Source organism: Protopterus annectens, chromosome 17.part0, assembly GCF_019279795.1.
Source record: "Protopterus annectens isolate FY-2018-M chromosome 17.part0, PAN1.0, whole genome shotgun sequence".
Classification (NCBI taxonomy): Eukaryota; Metazoa; Chordata; order Ceratodontiformes; family Protopteridae; genus Protopterus; species Protopterus annectens.
In genome coordinates, this window is record NC_056751.1 from 89,911,278 (window position 1) to 89,937,028 (window position 25,751).

Genomic DNA, 25,751 nt, shown 5'->3' on the forward strand with positions numbered 1-25,751 from the left:
ACAAAGTCTTCAATAACAACAAAAACTACAGGAAACCTAACACTACCACTGAAGAAAAAGACTTTCTTAACTTATTTAGAAACCTCAATGTGAGGGCTATTAAACCTGACAAGGGAGGGTGACTTGCTCTATTTGTTCAATGTGATTATATTTCTAGAGTGTCTAAAATATTTGATAATGATACCTATTCAAAAGTCAGTGTAAATGAAATGAATCGTGCACATAGACTAGTGAAGAGTTACTTTAGTGATCTTTTTATTGAGGGGTATATAGATATAGATATGTACAACTACATCAAATGTGAATGGCCTAGAATTCCGATATTCTTTGCCACCCCAAAAATACATAAAGACCTTTATAACCCACCTTTTAGGCCTTTGATCGATGGAAGAAATTCTTTCACTTATGCAAGTGCTAAACTAGTTGACAACATCCTGAAAAAATACTTAGGAAATGAAACCCATATTAGTAAAGACTCGTGGGCCTTCCTGACTAAAATGAATGATATTGAATTCAATGAGGAACTCAACTTCCTTACAGTAGATGTAGTCGACTTATATACTGTTATACCCCACGATATAGGTCTCGAATGGGTCAACTTATATTTAGTGAAAAAGGGCGCTCCATCAAATGAAGTCTATCTAGTTACATCCCTGCTTGACATAATCTTGACAAACAACTTCTTTCTGTTTGACAAAGATTACTACCTGCAGAAATGCGGAGTAGCTATGGGATCCCCAGTAGGAGCCAGTTTCGCAAACACAGTTATGGCCTACTGGGAGAATGAATATATCTTGAATTCAGACCAACTTGGAGACAATATTAAATACTATACTAGATTCCTAGATGACATTTTTATATGCCTGAAAGGGAACAAAAATATAGGAACAGATCTAGTTGATTACATGAATAACACGACAAGTTTCCTTAGATTCACCTTTGACTTTCAGGAGATTGTAATCAACTACCTTGACATTGAGTTAACAAAAGATATAGTAAACAAACAGTTTTCAGCAAAGATATACAGGAAGGCTACTTATAGTAATTCCTTCCTACATTTCTCGAGTCTACACCCCTATTGTCAAAAGAAAGCTATAGTTAAGGGACAAGCTATTAGAGTAGCCAGAATGGTAACAAGAGATGATGACTTCATGACGGAATGTGGATTCATTGAGGACATGTTCCACCACAGAGGGTACCCTAGAGTATTCCTAAAGGATATTTTTGATGAAGTCAAAATGAAGAGAGCCAACGGGACTATTGGCCCTTTATTAAAGGTAAAGAACACCTATAGTAATCAAGGGGATAATACTGCCAGGATAGGCCAAATGGATGAGGAGATCAATAACAGAAACGTGGTCCTTGACTACTATGAGTTTGACTCAGGAGTAGTCAAGGCCACTACTAGCAACCCAGGAGAGACTCCTAGATTCATTACAACCTTTAGTCTAGAAAGCAACATGATAAGAAATATAATGGACAAAAACTGGGCTATATTTTCATATGATAAAAGATGTTCCCTAATTTCTAGTACTCCCCCTAAAACAACATATAGAAGGGGGAGAAACTTAAAAGCACTTCTAGAAAGACGAGGACAAAATATTAAAGATAAAGGGACCTTTTGCTGCGGTTGTTGTAAATATTGTAAATATATCAAGAAGGGGAATAAACATGTGATCAATAATAAGATCTACACCTTGAATGTCAAACTGGATTGCAATTCTAGAATGGTGGTATATGGAGCTCTATGCTCTATATGTACATGTTTTTATATAGGTAAGACAGAAAGGAGGCTGCGAGATAGGATATATGAGCATGTCAATGCTATCTCAAATATGAAATTAGATAATGCCTTGAGTAAACATATTTCTGCCTTTCCTGACCATAGTTTTAAATTTGTAGGTCTTGATCAAATTAAACCTGACAGCAGAAGGGGACCATTTAACCTACTACTTGAAGAACATGAATTATCGTGGCAGTTCAGAACGAACGCCTTCATGGAACCTGGATTAAATGACCATTGTAATATCTTATGTCTTCTAAAGCTTAAAAGTTTGATCAGATAACACCTACTTATTTATTTATGCTTATAATTATTTATTTATTTTCTAAATCATTTATTAATAGGGACACTATAAGACTATCTCATTTCAAGATGGTTAGAATAGTATTAAATGAGCGGACTATGTTGATAATATCAACAAAAGTAACAACTTTATATATAAAAATTATGAGCTTAAACATTCCCAATAAAGAAATTGGACTTTACTTTACTCATCTAATCCTATTATTAATCTTATTTTTATTACAGTACTCTCTAAAGTTAAGAATTAATTAACTGGTTTGACACCAGGAAAATATACTGCTCTTATATACATAAGACCTAGCGTCTATTCTTTGTGTAGATTTATTAAAAAGTAAAAAAGATTGATCAGTTTCTACTTTAAGGTTAATACACAAGGCTAGACCTAATAAAGGTCACATTTTGGGCTCTTCATTTTTATGCACAAATTTCACAAATGTTAGATTAGGGCAGGAATGATAAAAACTCACAGTCCGTGCTAAGAGCCAAACATATATTACTTAGAAGCTGAAAAGTAGCATCTATTCTTTGTGGAGATTTAGTAAAAAGTAAAAAAGACAGATTAATTTTTACTTTAAGGTCAATACACAAGGTTAGACCTAATAAAGTTCACATTTTGGGCTTTTCATTTTTATGTACAAATCTCACAAATGTTAGATCAGGGCAGGAACGATATAAATTCACAGTCCCTGCTAAGAGCTAAACACATACCATTTAGAAGCTGTAAAGTAGGATCGCCCTTTTAAATTTCAAGGGCGGACTCATGTTTAGTAATAGAACCAATTAAACTAATTGAGTTTTAATTATTTGATTCATGGAAGTGTGTGTATTATATAAGCTGGAGGCTGTTACTTACATTTTATCTGAAGAAGTCACCCTATTCAGGATGACGAAAAGCGCTTAATGTTACCTGTGATGCTACCTGTGGATTTTTAACTCTGTATCTGCGGATTTTACTGAATAAATTCAAGAACTGGTTTTTACAAAACAACGAGCCTGGTTTTCTTTGGTCGGAGGCTTTTTTCTTTTGGTTCACTAGTTTTTGGAAAGTTCATCAAGTTTTTGAAGAATCTAAGTATGGCATGGATTGACTATAAAAATGCTTTTGATAGTATCCCATGTTCATGGATAAAAGAGTGCTTAAAGTGTATAAGATACACCCTACACTGATTAATTACATTACAGTGACCATGAAACAGGGACAGATGACTTTGCAATTAAGCCATGATAAAGAACAGATTATTATCACAGGGATAACAATTCAAAGGGGGATATTCCAGGGTGACTCTCTGTCACCGTTGCTATTCTGGCTTGCCATTAATCCATTAAGTTGTTTGCTTAACAGCTTAGGCCATGGCTACAATTTGGATCCTACAAAACAACAAAGTGTACAAACTTCTCATCTTCTTTTTGTCAATGATTTAAAACTGTATAGCTCATCAGATGAGGAACTAAAAGCACATCTGAAGGTTGTCAAAGCTTTTACAGATGATATAAGAATGTCATTTGGTCTTGATAATGGTGTAAAAGCAACCTTTAAAGCAGGAAAACCAGTACCAAGAAAACAAGTTTGGGACAAGAATGTGATATAAAAGAACTTGAGCAAGAGGGAGTTTATAAACTTTTGGGAATTGATGAAGGATCAACAATAAAACATGAACAAATGTGAATAAAACTCAGTAAGGAATATTTCAGAAGACTTAAATTAATCCTGAAAACAGCATTGACATCTAGGAAAAAAATCCAAGCTATAAACCAATTTGCTCTTCCTGTCCTAATTTACAGTTTTGGAGTGACTGAGTGGCCCCAAAGCATATTGGATAGATTAGATAGGAAAACAAGAAGGATGCTTCATGCTCACCAAATGAATTATAAAAATCACTGTATACCAAGATTATATACTCCCCATTCTGAAGGAGGGATGGGCCTCTTTCAAACTGATTACATGTATAGATCTGCATTTGTGGGACTCCACAAATATCTGCTGACCTCACAAGACCCAAATGTAGTGAACGTTTTGAAACATGAGGAGAATAAACCTAAGATGACTTCTCTGATTAATTTAGCAGAAGCATATTTGCATCAAGCAGGTCAACTATGCTCAGTCATGACAGATATTTTCTACACCTCCCTTGCTCTAGAAAAGTACCCTCTTGCTCAAGGTAACAAATATCATCCCTCTTCCCAAAAAAGCTAATCCCTCTTGCCTGAATGACTACAGACCAGTTGCTTTAACGTCTAACATCATGAAATGTTTTGAGAGGATTGTTAAAAAGCACCTGTCAGCAATTCTACCATCAACCTTTGATCCTCTGCAATTCACCTAATGGGCAAACAGGTCCACTGCTGATGCCATATCAGTGGCATTGCACCTCTCACTTGACCATTTAGAAGGAAAGAACAATTATGTCAGACTGTTGTTCATAGACTTCAGTTCGGCATTTAATACTGTGGTTTTGATGCAACTTATTGATAAGCTAGTCAACCTTGGAATTAACAAGCACCTTTGTAACTGGATCCCAGACTTCTTGATCAACAGACCACAGAGGACATGTGTTGGAAATAACACCTCAGGGTGCATAATTCTCAACACCGGTGTTTCTCAGGGATGTTTACTCAGCCTGATGCTGTTCATCATCCTTACTCATGACTGTTCTGCAAACCACAGCTCCAATCATATTATCAAGTTTGCAGATGACACCACGGTCATGGGCCTCATCAAATGAGAGGATGAAAGAGCTTACAGAGACGAGGTCAACTCTCTGATCGAATGGTGTATGAGAAACAACCTAGACCTGAATGTCAGTAAAACAAAGGAAATCATCCCTGACTTCAGGAAAAGGCCAGCTGCCCACAGATCACTCAAGATTAATGGTGGAAAGGGTTAAAACTAGAAAATATCTAGGAGTACACACTTCAGAGGATCTCTCATGGAGTGTAAATACTAGTCAGTTGGTCAAAAAGGCCCATGAACATCTCCACTTTCTGAGAAGGCTCAAAAGAGAAAAGCACCCACTTACTGTTGTCTCCACCTTCTAGAGGGGTTTTTGAGAGCACTCTCACCTGTAACTTCACTGTTTGGTTTGGGAAGTGTATAGTAGCTGAAAAGAAGAAGCTACAGAGAGTGATGAGAGTTGCTGAGAAAATCATGGGCACCAGTCTACCATCAATCCAAGAGCTATTCGCAGCAAGTAGCCTTAAAAGAGCCCACAAGATACTTAATGACTCCTCACACTCTGCACATGGATGGTTTACTCAGCTGTCATCTGGCAGGCGGTACTAGAGTATTCGCTCTAGGACATCCAGATTCATTAACAGCTTCTACGTAAAGGTGATGAGACTTATTAACTCGGACACCTGCCCTAGTGACTTCACCACAAATTAACTTAATAACAGTGTTTTGTTTGGAATGTGCAATATTTATTGATTTATTTACTTAGTTATATATTTACATTCAAGTGCAATTGCCTGCTACTTGCTTTATGTAATATACATAAAGAGTGGTAATTTTAGTTCATGTGCAATAACCAACCTTACCTGGCATGCTGTATAGTATTTATATGACTACATAGGGGTGTTTAAGCTTTTTTATTATGTTCTTTGGGCATAGTCATTAGTCTCTAATTCCTTTACTTGATATGTCCTAATGTTGTATTTGTTGCATCCTATGATTCGTCTGTACTCTCATGGTGACCTGATACTCGTAATTTCATTTAGGTTTACACGTGTAGTCCCAAATGGCAATAAAGTTTACTTTGAAATGAATCTTTCAATCTTTGAATTTAAAACCAAAAGATGAAAGGTTAATATTGATGGCCCAGGATATTGGACTGTGTACACTTTGGTTTACAAAGTCCATTGAACATGTGGGAGAAACAGACAAATGTAAAACAGAACTGGAAACAGTCACACATCTTGCTGGGTGTGATACACTAATGGCAGAAGGCATAATAATGTGGCACGACTGTTGCACTGGGGATTGTGCAAACATTATAATACTGAGGTAGCTGAGAAGCATTGGAAATGTGCCACAAAATATTACAGAAATGAATTTAATATCACATGGTATCACCCATTACCAATAGTTCAAAAAATAGATGCAAAAAGAAACAGATATAATAGTCCAGAAAAATAAGACAAAAGTATAATTGATGATTGAAATTGCTACACCCAGTGATTATAGTGTCTTACTTACAGGGAGACACAAAGTCATAAAATAATAGGATTTGCAGGCAGAAACAAGGGCGATGTGGAAGAAGGATACCCAGACAGTTCCACAAGCGGTAGGAGCAATGGGTCTCGTAAAAAAGAATTTACAGTTGCATTTAGATATGTTACCAATACATATGAATTGTAGGAGCCATTCTGGGCACATTGCCGGTCTGTAAAGAGCACTTTTGGCTAACATCAAAGACTGAAACAATACTAATTTCATGAACTTTAATCATGCTTTGACTCAGGAATGGGGTCCATTCCCATCATGGTATTAGAAACCCAAAAGTCTTGGAGAAATTAAAAGGGAGAATCAGTCTTACAGACTGGCACCAAAAGGTATTGGATCAGTTGGACAGGAAAACAAGAAAAATGCTTCATGCTTACCAAATCATATATAAATATTAGTGTACACACCAAAGTTATATATTCCTTATTATGAAGGAGGTATGGGCCTCCTTGAAATTGAATACACGTGTAGCTCTGCAGTTGTGGGTCTGGTTACATATCTGCTGATCTCACCAGATCCAAGCATTGTGAAGATTTTTAAACATAAGATGACTTATCTGCTTAGTTTAGCAGAAGTATTTTGATGTCAAGTGGGAATGGAAATCAAACTAGAAGTAGAAAAAAAAATCAGCAACCGAATATGCCAGAAAACAAAAGAAAAAAATATAAGAAGAGGATCAGATGACAAAGAAAGAAATGTGGAAAAGGCATAAATATTATGGTAAGTACAGAGATTTTCTAGAACAACCTTATGTTGCTCAGGATTTAATGCAGGAACGGTTAAGGAGAAGTGAAAAGGTTAATAATCATATGTCAATTAGGATTTAAAGCAGGAATGGTTAAGGAGAGGTGAATTTAGATCAAAAGATTAACAATGGTAGCCCGGGATAGAGGACTATGAACACTTTAGTTTACAAAGTCTATCAAACATGTGGGAGATACAGGCAAATGCAGGTTCTGTAAAAAAAAAAAAAAAAGAACAAGAAACAATTACACACCTTGTTGCTGGTTGTGATACCTTCATGACAGAGTGCTGGTATACTGAAAGGCACAGTAATGTGGAAAGACTGCTGCATTGGGGATTGTGCAAGCACTACAATATTGAAGTAGTTGAGAACCACTGGAAACATGAACAACAAAGCACTGTAGAGATTGATAAAGTTCATATCACATGGGATTACCCATTACCAACAGTTCAAAAATAGTTGGTAGAAAACCAGATATGGTAGTCCAGGAAAATAAGACAAATTAGCATTGATCATTACATTTTTTACACCAAGTAATTATGGTATGTTATACACAGAGAGACACAATGTCATAAAATACCAGTATTTGCAGATAGAAACGAGAGCAGTGTGGAAGAAAGATACCCAGACAGTTCCAATAGCAGTAGCAGAAACAGGTCTTAAAAAAAAAAACTTAGAGTCATATTTAGATATGCTACCAGTACATGTGATGCTGTATTAATTGCAGAAGGAGTCAGTCCTGGGCACGATGCATGTGCTGCGAAGAGCACTTTTGACTAAGATCACAGATTAAAATAATACTAATTTCATGAACTTTATTCATACCCTGACTTAAGAATGGTGTCCATTCTCTTCATGGTATTAGAAACCCAGAAGACTTGGATATTAAATCCAGAGTGATACAGGATACCAGGCCATATTATACATTTTGAACTCTGACACATGCTACAGGCACTAAGGTCTTAAAGCTATATACACATGTTACAGAAAGTTCCACCCAGTCTTACTAACAAAATATATCATCTTTGAGACAGTTTGAAAAGCCAGTGGGAAAGTATGGCATTGTTTGTTTTATCCACACTATAATAAGTTAGTTCTTGAATGCTTCTCATAAGGGAGTGAGGAAACTTGTTCTTAGTCATAATTTTTTCAGATTTTGAGAGGAAACAGTAGTTACACTGTGAGACATGCCATATAAGTAAGGGTATGGAATCTAGATCCAAGAAGGTCATCATACCACTGTACTCGTCCCTCATCAGACCTGTCATGCAGTATAACACCCCCTTCCTGCTGTACCTGACTAGACAAAAAGAATACAAGGAGTAAATGCAATGTCTCATGCAGATCACCTCAAAACCCTGTCTCCACATTTGGTCTCATACAGAGTAGAGAGAGGCAACTTATGGTTGGCATACAAGGACACCTTGCACCCAGCTCTGATGAACCTTTTGCACATCCACAAAACAAATAGCATCAGAACTAGTAGATCCAAAGGATTGAATTTTGCTTGTGACATAAATAGGACATGTCTGAGAGACAGGTATGTATCTCAGAGAATTTCCATTCTTTAGAATAGGCTGTCCATCCATATTTGAAGCAAAGTCCCTCCCTTACCATATTTAAGTGTAACTTGGACTAGTGGATGGAAATCACACGTTCACCCCTGGCTTGGTGCCTATGTTCCTGATGGACAGAGGTAGTAAGCAATTCATATCAAAGCCAAAAATCACCCCCTATGAAATGTCTAAAACATAAAACATGTGGGTCACAGTTTGGTTGAATGGCTAGGCTTAAAGGACCCTCGTGGTTGTTAGTCTACTACTCAAGTATGAACCTATACTTCATTCCACTGAAACAGGAAGAGGTGATCTCAGCATTTTTGTTTGACTGTATAAAAAGGCATGTAAAAAGTTCAAGCAGAGAGGAAAAGTAATCTACTCAGGTCTTCTGTGAAAAGAGGCTATTAGCCTAATTGGACAAACCTGGTCAACAAAAGGATAACTACTTATATGTGGAACTCTAGAAAATTATTTATTAGAAGTTGGCAATTGTGCCTAAGTCAAGTAGTTTTGCTAAAAACTAGTAAAGTCCAAAAGCGATAGTTGAGATAGGAAATTCATCCCGGGGATCATGTCAGTCACCCTGTTAGATAGGGGTCCAGGCAAGTAAATACTGTGGGAAGAAATAGCCAGGAAATTGCTATGGCTAGGCTTGTATAGGCCCTAAGACCGATAGCCTACTACCAACCTATGAACCTATGTAGGACATACTGAAGGATAAAGCTGGGAGAATAATGCTGCTGATGTAGGGCATACTGAAGGATAAGAGCCATATGTTAAAACATAGGCTTATTAAAAATATGTTTGGGGATGTTACTACCCTGTATTTCTGCTGATACTGCTTAAGAAAAAAGAGGTTTTATTTCTATTCCTTGTCCACTTAACTTGTATAGCAGGCATCCTGAGTATTGTGGACAGGAACTTAACTTGTATAGCAGGCATCCTGAGTATTGTGGACAGGAACTTAACTTGTATAGCAGGCATCCTGAGTATTGTGGACAGGAACTTAACTTGTATAGCAGGCATCCTGAGTATTGTGGACAGGAACTTAACTTGTATAGCAGGCATCCTGAGTATTGTGGACAGGAACTTAACTTGTATAGCAGGCATCCTGAGTATTGTGGACAGGAACTTAACTTGTATAGCAGGCATCCTGAGTATTGTGGACAGGAACTTAACTTGTATAGCAGGCATCCTGAGTATTGTGGACAGGAACTTAACTTGTATAGCAGGCATCCTGTGTATTGTGGACAGGAACTTAACTTGTATAGCAGGCATCCAGAGTATTGTGGACAGGAACTTAACTTTTATAGCAGGCATCCTGAGTATTGTGGACAGGAACTTAACTTGTATAGCAGGCATCCTGAGTATTGTGGACAGGAACTTAACTTGTATAGCAGCCATCCTGAGTATTGTGGACATGAACTTAACTTGCATAGCAGGCATCCTGAGTATTGTGGACAGGAACTTAACTTGTATAGCAGGCATCCTGAGTATTGTGGACAGGAACTTAACTTGTATAGCAGGCATCCTGAGTATTGTGGACAGGAACTTAACTTGTATAGCAGGCATCCGGAGTATTGTGGACAGGAACTTAACAGCAGGCATCCTGAGTATTGTGGACAGGAACTTAACTTGTATAGCAGGCATCCGGAGTATTGTGGACAGGAACTTAACTTGTATAGCAGGCATCCTGAGTATTGTGGACAGGAACTTAACTTGTATAGCAGGCATCCTGAGTATTGTGGACAGGAACTTAGCTTGTATAGCAGGCATCCTGAGGTATTGTGGACATGAACTTAACTTGTATAGCAGGCATCCTGAGTATTATGGACATGAACTTAACTTGTTTAGCAGGTAACCTGAGTATTGTGGATATGAACTTAACTTGTATAGCAGGCCTCCTGAGTATTGTGGACATGCACTTAACTTGTATAGCAGCCATCCTGAGTATTGTGGACAGGAACTTAACTTGTATAGCAGGCATCCTGAGTATTGTGGGCAGGAACTTAACTTGTATAGCAGGCATCCTGAGTATTGTGGACAGGAACTTAACTTGTATAGCAGGCATCCTGAGTATTGTGGACAGGAACTTAACTTGTATAGCAGGCATCCTGAGTATTGTGGACAGGAACTTAACTTGTATAGCAGGCATCCTGAGTATTGTGGACAGGAACTTAACTTGTATAGCAGGCATCCTGAGTATTGTGGACAGGAACTTAACTTGTATAGCAGGCATCCTGAGTATTGTGGACAGGAACTTAACTTGTATAGCAGGCATCCTGAGTATTGTGGACAGGAACTTAACTTGTATAGCAGGCATCCTGAGTATTGTGGACATGAACTTAACTTGTATAGCAGGCATCCTGAGTATTGTGGACATGAACTTAACTTGTATAGCAGGCATCCTGAGTATTGTGGACAGGAACTTAACTTGTATAGCAGGCATCCTGAGGTATTGTGGACAGGAACTTAACTTGTATAGCAGGCATCCTGAGGTATTGTGGACATGATTCATTTAAATCCTCTTCAGTCATGGACTGTCAACTTTAAGGACCTTGGATAGCAAGATAACTTCTGATCACCCACCTGTATCTTATCAATGACTGCTACCCCAAAATGAAATAAATAAATAAATATTATTCCCCTTTGAATTCATTTAGTTATAACAAGGCTGGGTGAACCTGCTAATGGTAAGTATTCCTTCCAAGTTAGTGATACTGTGAAACATAACTTAAAATCCATCAAGAACAAACTGACATAGTAGTTTACAAGGATGTCATATTAAGTCCATGCCTGAAGAAGTGTGAGAATGCTGTGTCTCTTATTATTCCCTTTTCTATGAGGTATGTCAATTTTGCAGTTCGAATATGTATGTGAAGGTGTTGGGAGTTGAACTACCTCATTGGTGGGAGCAGGGAGATGGGCTTGCCCCAGTGTGAAAACAGTTTTAAGGGAGAACGATGATTATTATCATTTACTGTTCTCCTGTATTTTCATCTTCTTTAATAATTCTGGGACTCGTTATGTGTTTCAGAATTACAACAGGGAACAATGACTGTCATATAGCTGACACTGAGCTTAAGACAATGAGGCAGCAGTCTGATCAAAGAAAAATTGATTTTGGATCAATTTATGACATTGCATTCTGAGATTTGTTGCTATTCTTGAATACAAGCATTTTTTCCTGAAAGTGCTGATTCCTCCATTTTTTAAATTATTGTTGAGCTGTTAAAGAAGGCTTCTCTACGTAATCATGTTACTTTAAATGCAACATAATAAATTACTTGATGCAAAATTGTACTTTCATAGGTAAGTAGCAGGCTAGCTACCCTTATGGGCCATTTCAAACCTAGCCAGTTTCTCTTTCAAAGGTGAGAATCAAACCCATTACCTTATAACTGTGAGGTAAATATCTTAACAGTTATAGCAAACAAACCCCAAATGGCACTGATATAGTTATACTTACCAAATGTCTTTATGTGTTGGATAAAGACATTTTATTTCAGGCATCTGCCAAACTTAGGAATAGCCAACTAAATCAAGTTGGTATGTCATTTTTCTAACACATTCTCTTACAAATTACTACTAGCAGCAGATTTTTCCAACTGTATAGAGGGTCCTCTGCCAGGAATCAATGCGTTCTTATTTTATTTTTTTGGTAATTGTGGAAATTAAATATAAAGATTTCTCTTTAATGTTTTCTGCATTCAGTGATGCAAAATAAGTTAATACCACATCACAGCAAAATACACCTTGTCCTAAATTACAAGACTTTATTGATGCTATTTGTTTATTGTGTTTTTATTGCTTTATTGTTTTCTGTTTTTTTGTTTGTTTTTTTTTAAGGAGGGTAACTTGCCAACACAGTTGTTATTTGTGAAAGATCACTTAAGTAATGTGAAAAAACTTGCAAGTCAGATCAGTTGCTTAAATCATCTAGTGAAAAAAGGGATCTAATAAAATATTTGTAGTTTGATTCACCCTTCCACACACTTGTAAAAATACATTTACCTTCATAGAAACAATGTTCTGAAAGGGCAGCTTTTAACAACTATGTTAAAAATAAATCAGCTGAAGAAACCATAATTAGCAACAGAAATATGTTGCTTGAGACTTTCATGGCAGACTCCTGTTATTACAGCAATAGAATGTTATTATGTAAACTATGCCGAAGTCTATATAACCACTTTCAGTGATCATGTGTCCTTCACGGTCCCTCTTTATCAAAGATTAATTAACACAAAAGCACCTAATTTAAATTTTATTGGTAATTTCAGTGTACATTTATACCCTGTATTCTCCCTAATAATTGTTCTAGTAAAGGTACTGATAGAAGAAGGTGTTCATCTGTATTAAACATTTTCATACAGTACCATACTTTAATAGATAACTGGTATTATAAACATCCCATGATGCCATATTAATTCAGAACAGAAATTTAAAAAGTTTTCAGTGTTTGAGTAGTTCTGTGTTTCATGTCATCTAAGCAGTCGCACTTCCACTGCTACCCAAAATCATACCTAATTATGCCTTTGTTTTTATTTTTAAACTTAGATTTCTGCTTTATAAAAATAAGTAAATAAAGTGAATAAAAAAATATGTTTGACATTTTTAAAAAGAAATAAAATATAAAATGAGCTCTGACTCCAAAAAAGATAAAAACAACACTTACGGATTTAGAAGGTTAGTTTCTATGATGGGGTTAAGTGGTTGTGTTTGGCAGCGTTATTTTTGAAACTGTTTTGATAATGGGAATAAGATGGGGCTGGGCCTGCAGTTAGACAGTTCTGTGTAGCTGCCTCCTTTTTGTAGGGGTTGGATGAATAACTTATGTTGTATTAGTGGAACACAGCTTTCTTTGATGGACCAGTCTATAAGGATGGAGGTGGGGTATGCCACAGCATCTGCTGCACTTTGCAGTATGCCCCTGGGAAGTTGTCAGGGGCAAGAGTGGCAGTTTTAACTGGACAAGTAGCTTTTTATGGTGCATACTGGTGTAAGTTGGAGAAAGTTTTTTTACAATGTGTATAGACAGTGGGAATAGGTGGTGTAGTAAGGGGTGTGAATTTTAGGAGGGATGCTATAGATTCAGTGAAGTGGGTGTTGAGTTGGGTGGCATTGCTTGTGTGGTGATTGTTTACTGTGGGAGTGGGTTATGCGTTATGGCCAGGATTCAGTATTTGGTTTACCAGTGAGCTTGGGGTTGTCATGGTTTATTGTTTGGTATAGTAGAACTCTCTGTCTGCTATAATATTTCATTTAGTTCTATTCCTAAGGTATTTATATTTCTGCAGATTGGGCTCAGTTTTATTATAGACCCAGATTTTCCATGATTTTCCTGCTGTATCGTGAAGTGTTTAATTTCTTTAGTTAGCTATAGTGCTGGATTTCCTTTAACTCTTTAGTTCTGACTGGAGAGTATGTGCTTAATATATTTTAAAAAGCAGTATTGAATAATGCAACAGCATCTAAGTGAAGTGAATGTGGGATATTCCAGCTGACTGAAGTATTTACTTGTAAGAGGGATAATTGCATGTAAAGTTTTAGTGGTGCTGTTTATGAATGTTACTTCTGTCTCTTATGGCATGTGTAGAGAGATACATACTGCTACCACAGGGCCGTCTCTTTTTGTAGGCCCAAGTTAATTAACTCAGGTGCTCAGTGCACCATTACATTTTAATCATGAAAATTAAGTCACATAAAATACTGTAGGTCTTTAGTACTTTGAGAATTCCTCCACTTCCTAGACCTGAATTCATGACTTTAAACTTAAGTTCCACAGTACACATATTAATCTATATTCCTCTACACATATTGAAACATATATAGGTGATATGTGACATTTTGGGAGAAATGCATTATTAGGTCATTAATGTGGATCTGTATTTCAGCAATTTTTATATACCAACAATACCTTTATTGTTTGTTTTGAGAGGTTTAATGGGGAACATTTGTTTTGTTAAGCAATATCAGTTTTGAATATCTCCTGGAGGTATGCAGTAAGGGTATGTGCTATGCTTAGAGGTATATTTCACTCTAGAAATCCATTGTCATTATTTTTATCAAAATCTAATACCCGAATCACCCACAAATATAGCTTGTAATGAATATGCTGCACCCTGTAAAGTATACCTGTACCCCTGTCTGAACTGTGGGAATTACAATACTGTTATCTCACAAAATATGTAGTACAATTAAGTTATCTTTAGTATGTTATCTCAGAAACCCTCTTTTAATGTGACAATATTGTACTGGGATGAATTGGGCTTTACAAAGGGGAAGGAACTTGGAGTGCAAAACTCCAGAGATGCTACATTTAGTTTCCCAGTTACTTGGATCATAGAATCATAGGAAGTTACTAGGCTATTGGTCCTGAGGCCATTACAAGCCTGGCAAAGAATTTAACCCATGTTCCAACAAGTCAGCACCCTATGCCACTGTCCAGCAGGGAACCAGGTGGAATCCCAGGAGTGTATTTTCTGTTCCCCATCCAGTTATCCAGGTTGCACTTAAAAAGGTTTAATGAGGTACTCTGCTTTATGTGGAGAGGGAGTCTATTCCACAAAAGGGGGAGTCTCTGGGACACAAATCTGTCTTGCCAACAAGTCCTTTTCATGTCACAGACCAGGTTGAGGTTGCATGTGTGGGTTACTCGAGTGGAACTTGACTTGCGGATATGCAGCATTCCCATCAGGGCGGGGTCTGAGATTGCTTTGTATGCCAGACAGAGGTCACCTCTGAGGAGTCTGTAGGAGACTGAGTAGAGGGACAGGGCTTCTAGCCTGTCTGTGTAGAGTAGATGTTTGAGACCCTGGATTCTCTGAGTGAGGAACCTCTGTAGTCGCTCCAGCTACTGCATGTGCTTTGTGAGGTGCGTGCCGAAAGGGGTATTGTACTCAATAATGGGTCTTATAAAGGTAAAATACAGGGATGTTATGACCACCTTGTCCCTGGATGAGATACCCTTACTAATGAGGTGAGCCATGTAGAAAGCTTTCCATACAACGGAGATAATATGGTGGTCAAAAGTCAGTTTGCTATCAACCTGAGTGTTCAAGTTTTACACGACTGATTGCGTACTTAGTATCTTATTATCAATGTAATAATTTGTGGGGACGTCACTCTTCCCAAAAGGGATGATGATGCATTTTTTGGCATTCAGTTAGAGGCCATGTTTCTGGCACCAGTCATTTGTTTGGGTGAGACCCTCTGGGAGGATGTCCACATGACTAGGAGAATTGATGACAGCACCCAGCTTGCAGTCATCTGCAAACTTGGTCAGTTATAGCCCGCTAGATTTGGCCTGCACCTCCGAGAAGTGCATCCCAAACAGCAGGGGCTCCAAGACCGATCCCTGAGGTACACCACTTGTTACGAGTCTACTACTTGAGGTAGCTTCCCCTAATTTGACTAGGTGGGTTCTATTAGTGAGCCAATTTGCTACCCATTTAGTAACATATGGATTGATCCCTAGTTGAGCGAGTTTGTCCCCTGAGTGGGGAATAGTATCGAAGGCTTTAGGCCATGTCAGGGTAGGTGGTCTTCCCCTCATATATGGCCTTGGTGACTGTCTCAAAGAAGTCAGACAAATTTAACAGGCATGACCTCCCCTTGACAAAACTAAACTGTGTGGAATCAAGTGTCTGGAGGTTGCCAATGTCCTTGTTAATGAGGTCCATGATAATCCTTTCCATAGCCTTGCAGATCAGGCTAGTTAGGCTGATGGGTCTATAATTTCCTGGATCGGTGGACACTCCACCTTTGTGCAAAGGGATGACAGTAGTTGTCCTCCACTCGGCTGAGCTGAAGCCGCTACTCAGGCTTTGGTTGAATAGGATGGCTAATGGTGCTGAAAATTCCTGCATGAGTTCATGTAGGATGCAGCCTGGGATGTTATCAGGTCCCATGGAGGCTGTATTTTTGCCTTTGAGAGGGCAGTGATGACTTGCTCCCTAAAGATAAGTGGAGGGGGACAGGTACTGGTGATGTCCTGTTTTACTGATGGGGGAACAGAGTAGTGAAGTTTTCACTGAACCTGTCTGCCAGCAAGATGGCTATATCTACAGCGTTTGTGTATGTGGGGTCCTTGGCCACCAGTTTGAGCAGATCTGGACATATATGAAGAAGGCCTTAGCATTGTCTTTAGTAGATGTGGCCAGTTTGGAATCGAGGTTTGTTTCGGAGGACTTCACTAGTGCTCCTATTTGTTTATTCATGCTAAGGAGAGGTTGCTTACAATTAGGCACCTGTTCCTTCTTGGTCCTGGACAGCATTTTTTTCCTTTAATTATAGAGTTTATTTGTTGTAGATGTCCACCAGACAGGTTTACTCTTCCTTGAGGAGGATGATTGTGTCCTGTCTGTTAGTCCTGATTCCATGCAGCTATATAAATGCTCATATAGTACTTTGGTGTAGGTTTGGACATATGTGCCAGTTCCTGTGGAGGGGAGGAGGCTTTGAAGCTGTTTATACCTTCCCTCAGGAGGTTGTAATTGGCTTTGTAGAAGTTTTTTTTTACCCTAGCTAGGGAGGGGTTGGGGGAGATGGTAACTTCAAAAGTGACAGCTTTGTGGTCGGATTTTAACAGGGATGATGACACTGTAGGGATGCTGCAGTGGTTACTCATGTTGGTTAATACCAAGTACAAGATACTTTCACCTCTTGTGGGGATGTCAACCAGTTGGTTCAAGCACTGATGAAGTCAAGGAATCTCTGGGCATTTGTATTTTGGCATGAGTATTTATTCCATTCTATGGCTGGATAGTTAGTCACCCAGGATCAGGGTAAAGGGTTGAATCTTGATAGATTCAAAGAGGTCCAGATAGGTGGAGTGGGCATCCTGAGTCAGAGTTGGAGGCCTATAGCTAGGTATGATTTGAATAGGGGTCTTATCAGTTGTTAACTACAACTGGAGTGTTTCCTGTGCATCATAATATTTGTTCAGCCTAGAGAATCCTTGCAGTGAGTGCAGTTTCATGTTTAGACTCCTAGTGTTTAGCAGCATGACCTTTAATTTACATTTTGATGAAATTGTCATGTTGGTAGTTTTGACCTCATGGCATTGCCTAAAAAGGCACTATGGAGGTGGCAAAAGCCTTTGCCAGGAACCTGAAGCCCAAGGGAGACAGATGCAGGCCATGTCTGGCAAAGCATTGTGGTTTGTCAATCATGTGATCCCAGGCTGTCAGGTAGTGGATCCCCTTGGAATGTCACCAGAAACTAGGCCAGTTGTTAAAGTCATCATTTTCTGTTTGTATTGAGGCATCATTTTGGGTGATGGTAGAATGCTGCTTAAGGTTAGGAACATACCTGCCTGGGACACACACTCAGCGAGCTCGATCATGTCTCTCTTCATATAGTCTAGGGAGGTATGTCTCAAATCATTCACTCCAACATGGACTATGACAGAGTAACAACAGTACCTGTTGAGAGACTTGAATGCATTTGTGATATGGCGGATTCTGGCAGCCGACAAACAACTAACTGTGACTTTCTCTTTATCCAGCCTGGTGAGGGGCACATCTGTGTGTCTCACAATGAAGTCTCCTATGACTAACATGTTGGGTTTATGTTTAGGCCTTAATGGCTTTGAGACACAGGTGTGTGGACTATGTATGGTGTGTAATGTGGTGAGCAGTGGAATTTGAGTACGTTTATGCCTGGGAGGTCTCTTTTGTTTGGGTATGCTTTTGTTGAGGACCTCCGCATATGTGGGGGTGTGTTGTGCAGGTGTGGGTGGTGTTTGAGGTGTGGTGTTCATGTTGCCACCCTTCTCAGTGTCAGATTTACTGGTTTGTGCGGGAGAGAGCAATTACTCTAGGTGCTTGATGTAATTGCATCTCTCACAAATTGTGTTCCTAGGTGGTAGTAGTAGAGTGTTGTCCATGTACATGAGGCAGTTGCTACACTGTCTCAGGATGCCTGTATCAACCAGACTGGCAGGAGAAAATGTAGGAAATTGTCCATCCATATTTGTCAGAAACTGAAAGAGCTAAGAGGGTAAAGAGAGGAAGGTCTAAGAATAGTACTACTAGATGATAACACAAGTGCTACTAAGGGAAAACCTGTAGCTGGAATACCTCACAAAGGGTTAAAAACCATGCAGCTGAAGCTCTGGATGCAGCAGACCTGTATCTAGACTATGCTACTCAATTTTAAGGTTAAGAACACAGTAAAAAAAATTCACAATGAAGCAAAGATTAATCACTTATAGTCAAAAGAACGGAACTCACAGTATGAAAAAATACAGTTAAACAGTGATGAAATGCAATAAAATGCAGTTAAACAGTAATGAATCGCAGCAGATAGCAATGAAAACAGTAGCTCACAATCACAACAGTAACAGACAGCACAAAGCAGCAATTCAGTAGAATACTGTCATCAGTTTAATGAGGCTACCAACAAGCAGTAATAATTACGGCAAACTAAATGCAGTTGAACTCCTAACCACAAGCAGCAAAATGAAGTAGGGAGAGGTACAGTTTTTTTTTTTCTTTTAGTAGAAAGTGAGGAGACAGAAGATAATAAGATAATTCAAGATTGAGAAGCTAAAGGGGTGGGCCTTTACAAAGTTCCCACGATAAACAGTAGAATGAGCTGATATAATGTGACTGGGGGGAGTGTCCTTTATCAGCTTCATACTAGAGATGGTCAGCGCAAAGCCACCAAGCTTTAAGACCACAACAGCAGCTGGGCCGGTGGGTGAGATCTAAAAAAATAGTTGCACAGATTAAACAGATATGCAGTAAAACAGAAGTGCAGAAAACAGTTGAAAATAAGCACTTCTCTTTTTCTAATATCACAGCAGGGCAATGGCAAAAGGTTTGTCTCACTTCGCCTTTGAGCAGCTTGAGCAAACAAGTACAAACTGGTTTAAAACACTGGCTATTAAAGGCAGAGAAACAGAAACCAGCCAAATTATCCAATCAAAATAACAGTGTTGCCAGGAATGCTTCTAGCTAGAATACGAAACACCAGAGATACTACATTTAGTTTTCCAGTTACTTGGAATACAAAACGCCAGAGATACTACATTTAGTTCCCCAGTTACCAGGCGTACCAAACACCAGAGATGCATTTAGATTCCCAGTTACTTGGAGTACAAAACATCAGAGATACTACATTTAGTTTCCCAGTTATAAATTTTGAGAAGAGCAATGATTATTTGTGTTTCTGACAGAAAAATATGCATTTAGCTGTGAGATAACTGCATCCATTTTATTGAAATTACATTTTAATATGTAATGAAATATAAAGACAGTACCATGCATCAAATGGACAGAATTTCTGTAATGCTGTGTAATTCTTAATGTATGTTGACTGCAAGCTGATGCAATATACTGTTTTTTACAGGGACTCCGAGGACTCCATTTTTCTCACTGTACTTAGAAACAGCTCAGTAAGTTTCACATTTTCTTAATTTTCAGAAGTATAATTAGTGTTTGTAAATGTAACTGTATTGCTTCTGTAGTATATTCAGAGATGTTTCTTTGTGTGATGCATCGATGCTGTGCATTCAGATGCAGAAAACGAGGAAATAATTAAAAGTAGAATGAAACTTCCCAATTATTCAAAGTAAAGATCATCTGTGGGTGCTTACGCAATGTCTGTTAATACACAAAGTGTTAGCATTTTGCTACTTCTTTAACAACTTCTGCTCACATATTTGTTAAATATTTTAGGTTTTAATGCAAATGCGCCTCCAAGGGTCAGAGCATGTGAGGAGTTACCTTTCTGAGTTGGGGCTGCACAGACACTCCATGGATTTTGTATTCTTAATTTGTAGTAGACTAATGCCTGCACATATAATCATATTCATGTATAAGAAGGTACGCTTCTTCCTGCATGATTCATAGCGCAAACATCTACTGGTTGTTAAAGTTAATGTGCAGCTGAAGATGATTGTATACATTTCACTTTCTGAACCAATAAAGATACTAGAAGGTGACTTTAGAGGTAAGAATAAGAATTAGTGAAATAATGATAATCAGGAATTATAAAACATGCCTACTTACTTTGGTACCTTGCATAAATTACAGTGGATATATAAAGTGTACACACCCCTGTTAAAATGACAGGTGATATAAAAAATGAGACCACAATAATCATTTCAAAACTTTTCCCACCTTTAATGTGACCTATAACCTCTACAATTCAATTGAAAAACAAACAGATCTGTTAGGGGAAAAATTAAAAAAAAAAATACAATACGCTGGTTGCATAAGTGTGCACACCCTTAAACTAATACTTTGTTGAAGCATCTTTTGATTTAATTACAACATTCAGTCTTCTTGGGTACACAGCTGTCATCAATTAAAGAGACTCTGATTAACCCCAAATAAAGTTCAGCTGTCCTAGTAGGGTTTTCCTGACATTTACTCAGTTGCCTGCTACAGCAAAAGCCATAGTTCTCAGAGAGCTTACAAAGCATCAAAGGGATCTCACTGTTGAAAGGTATCAGTCAAGAAAAGAGTACAACGACATTTCCACAATATTGGATATACCATGGAACACAGTGAAGACAGTCATCAGAAAGCGGAGAAAATATGGGACAACAGTGAGGTTGCAAAGAACTGGATGTCCCTCCAAAATTGATGAAAAGACAAGACTAAAACTGGTCAGGGAGGCTGTCAAAAGACCTACAGCAATACTGAAGGAGCTGTAGGAATTTCTGGAAAGTACTGGTTGTGTACTACATGTAACAACAATCTCCCATATTCTTCATATGTCTGGACTATGGGGTAGGGTTGCAAGACGGAAGCCTTTTCTTAGACAGAAAAACATTCAGGCCCGGCTAAAGTTTGAAAAACAATACATCACATCTCCCAAACGCATGTGGGAAAATGTGTTATGGTCTGAGGAGACCAAGGTTGAACTTTTTTGCCACAATTCCAAAAGGTACATTTGGCACAAAAACAACACTTTGCATCACCAAAAGAATACCTTCCCCACTGTGAAACATGGTGGTGGCAGTATCATGCTTTGGGGTTGCTTTTCTTCAGCTGGAACTGGGGCTTTAGTCAAGGTGGACGGAATTATGAACAGTTCCAAATGCCAGTCACTTTTGGCCCAAAACCTTCAGGTGTCTGCTAGAAAACTGAAGATGAAAAGGAATTTCACCTTTCAACACAACAATGACCCCAAGCATACATCCAAATCAACAAAAGAATGCCTTCACCAGAAGAAAATTAAAGTTTTGGAATGGCCCAGCCAGAGCCCAGACCTAAATCCAATAGAAAATCTGTGGAATCTGTGGTGTGACCTGAAGAGGGCTGTGCACAAGAGATGCCCTCCCAATCTGACAGATTTGGAGAGCTTTTGCAAGGAAGAGTGGGCAAATATTGCCAAGTCAAGATGTGCCATACTGATAGACTCCTACCCAAGAAGACCAAATACTGTAATTAAATCAAAAGGTGCTTCAACAAAGTATTAATTTAAGGGTGTGCACACACAACAAAGTATTAGTTTAAGGGTGTGCACACTTATACAACCAGTGTATTGTACATTTTTTTATTTTTTATATTTTTTCCCCTAACAGATTTGTTTTTCAATTCAGTTGTACAGGTTATAGGTCCCATTAAAGGTGGAAAAAGTTTTGAAATGATTTATTGTGGTCTCATTTTTTACATCACAAAAACCTGGCATTTTAACAGGAGTGTGTACACTTTTTATATCCACTGTATATGGTAACAGTTCTGGTCACTGTGCCATATTTCATAATATCCAGAAAGTTACAAATTTTCCAGTGTGTCTACAGGATTGAAGTATATCATAGAATATCACTCCCTATGGGTTGCAATTTGCAAACCTTAAAAAGATTTACAGATGAGCTTTCTCTGCTAGTACCTTCATTCTGATGGTTAGAGTTAGACTGTGTGGAGTGAATACATTTCAGTGAATATTACACTATGAACTTGGTCTCAGCTAGGAAACAGTAGATATATGGGGTTGTCTAGCTGCAGAGTCCCTTTATAATACATTGGATAGCTTGCTTCTTCCATAATAAATAGCCATGCTGTCTGCATCTGTGGCCTGCAGCCATGGAAGTACTTTGTGAAGCAGCACACATCCCTCATGTCTTTGATGCTACTGATTTTGGTAACATAAGTATAAAGGCACTATAGTGGTGAAGGAAAAACATACTTTGACCAGTGGAATTCACAGAACTGTCTACTCATGTGTGCAACAGAAGGGATAGACCTGAACATATCCCTATCACAACCACACAGTTGCCATGATTCTGTTATACAGAAACCATGTATTGTGAGGTACAGCTTTTAAAACATTTGCTTATGGGAAGAACATCTTTGACTAAGTATGTATATAAAACGTAAATACTGTATTAAGTGTATATTAAATAATCAGCAATATGTATGCATATTTCATATACTGATTTCTGTTTTCCAGGTGCCTTTGAACCATGTTAAAGGCACTTATACACAACCTACAATGACCTGCAGGGAAATCTTACACTGAAGCAGATGTTTAGCTGGAACATGACTGAGCCTGTGTTTTGGATTCCTGACATCTCAGTTCATGTGTCTGAATATACTGCAGTATACATTTTTGGTGTCATATTGTGTGTGGGACTCAGTGATGATCATACTGTGTGCAGGACTCACTACATGATAACAACTAAGCACAGTAGCCTGTCTATGGAAATTGTTGGAGATCTATTACCATGCACTGGACACAAAAGTGGGAACATTAGCTGGTCACCTGAGATAATGCAACTATGGAAGAAGAAGAGGATGAACCACATCACTGAGTGTGAGACTGGAACACAAGATGTGTCTATGCATTAGTGATAATACAATATTTGATACAAAACAATGTACCAGGACACATAATGCATGCTTACAGCACACAGATAAATATAATGCCCACACATTTGATTGTTGCTGTGATGTTCACATTACATGTTATGCTGAAAGTGTTTGTCCTGAATATACTGTATAAGCCTTGGACAAAACCAATATTTCTACCGTGTTACAGTGGTCATGTATGACGCTACTATCATCATCTCTACAGGTACACGGTGCACAAAGGACAGGTATAGGAAAGCACTCACTGTCATTATTATAAACTTGCATCATATAACATAGGTAGTGTACATGTTGCATTTTTAGCCACAATGTGTATTTGGGGAAGGTCTATCACTTCTATATTCCCTAACAATAATAGGAGGAGTATTTTCATCTAGGTGCTTCATGCAGTCCCGTGGTGCCTAGATTGCATCTCATAGGGTATGACTGGAGGGGGGTGGGGTGGTGAATTCCATGACCCTGCAACAAAGATGAGAAATATTTTTCCATCTCTGCTATCCTGTAGGGTGGGACAAGATGGGATTTCAGCATGAACTGACAACTCTTGGTAGTAGTATGGGGTGCTTCATTCAGTGATTAAAATGAACAGTGGCACACACTTGCAGACATTTGTGAAATTCATGTTCTTACAGCACTGAATGCTAGGCTAGGTAGGGGCAATGGTGGCTCATAAAAACATCTCTGTGACACTTAATGATGGCATTGTGCTGGGATGCATTAGTCTCTTCTCCTGCCCAGAATCAGGAAAAAAAATGTATTAATACCAAAACATAAACATAAATATATATATATATATATATATATATATATATATATATATATATATATATATATATATATATATATATATATATATGTGTGTGTGTGTGTGTGTATATATATATATATATATATATATATATATATATATATGTGTGTGTGTGTATATATATATATATATATATATATATATATATATATATATATATATATATATATATATATATATATATATATATATGTATATATATATATATATATTTTTATATATATATATATATCTATATATATATATATATATATATATATATATATATATATATATATATATATATATATATATATATATATATATATATATATATATATATATATATATATATATATATATATATATATATATATATATATATATATATATATATATATATATATATATATATATATATATTTATATATATATATATATATATATATATATATATATATATATATATATATATATATATATATATATATAAAGAAGTATATAGGTATAGATGTATAAAATGTGTGTGTGTGTGTGTGTGTCAAGTGTGGCTTTATATGTAGTGTAGTCATGCTGCAACTGGATTTGGATTGTGGATTTCAGTTTATCAGGTTAGTATTTAACATTGTACAAGTGTCGTATAGGTTAAGGGGGCTGGTCATAATTCACGTTATGCATGTATGCCTGTTTGTGTGATTTTATCTTGCAAGCCTCCAAGGTACTGTGTCATACTATTCTGCCCATGTTGCATAGAATGAGCATTAGTGTTATTATTTCACTACAGTCATATTTTCCATGGACTACTTTCACTATGTGGCAAGCTTAGCCTTTCTACTTTCTTTTAATTGTTTGGACACACCTTTTCTGATGTCATTATACTTATGTCTGTGTTCTCTGCAATGTAAGTTTAACGTGTTATTGCTTAGATGCAGAACAGAAAGAATGGAGTACTGTGTAACCTTATCAATGTCAACTGCACCACATCAGAAGACAGCGGGGTAAAATGTTCTTAGTGTGACATATTGACATCTTCTGTATTTCAGTTTTCAGATGCTTTTCTGATAATTCTATATCTAAGGAGGAGGATGGGATAGCTGCAGGTAGATTACAGATTATTGGATGAGTCAGAGTGGTCCTATCACTCAAAAGAGTTTTCCACATGGCTATTTGCTAACTAATTGTAGAGCTCTGGAAAAGGCAGAACTGTACACAGAGACTGCTTGGGAAATTGAACACATTGCTCAGTTACTGGCTCAAAGAATGGCAGAGAAATGCGACATTCTCTGACAAATCCTTCAGGCACTCATGGGTGTGTGCACTCTGAACTGGAGTGGAACGTGTTTAGTCCTCATAACATTTGGCCTATATATGACAGCCAATAGTCAACCTGTATGACATTTTCTTTACTGGTGCTGTGGCTCTTTGATTAAGTCCACCATCTGGCATCTCAGCATATGCCCAGTCACTGATGACACAATTATGCATTCAAGTATATTGACTGCAGGCATTCTGCACCTGTGTCTAAGA

General features: G+C 37.7%; 1 protein-coding gene across 1 annotated transcript in view; it reads left to right on the top strand.

The window, feature by feature from the left end:
- Positions 1-25,751, top strand: part of FRMPD1 (FERM and PDZ domain containing 1) — a 998,362-nt gene that overhangs the window by 189,946 nt on the left and 782,665 nt on the right. Inside the window, exon 4 of the mRNA XM_044059294.1 lies at positions 19,965-20,010. Coding sequence (XP_043915229.1) covers positions 19,965-20,010 — 46 coding nt within the window. The remainder of the gene's footprint in view (positions 1-19,964; positions 20,011-25,751) is intronic.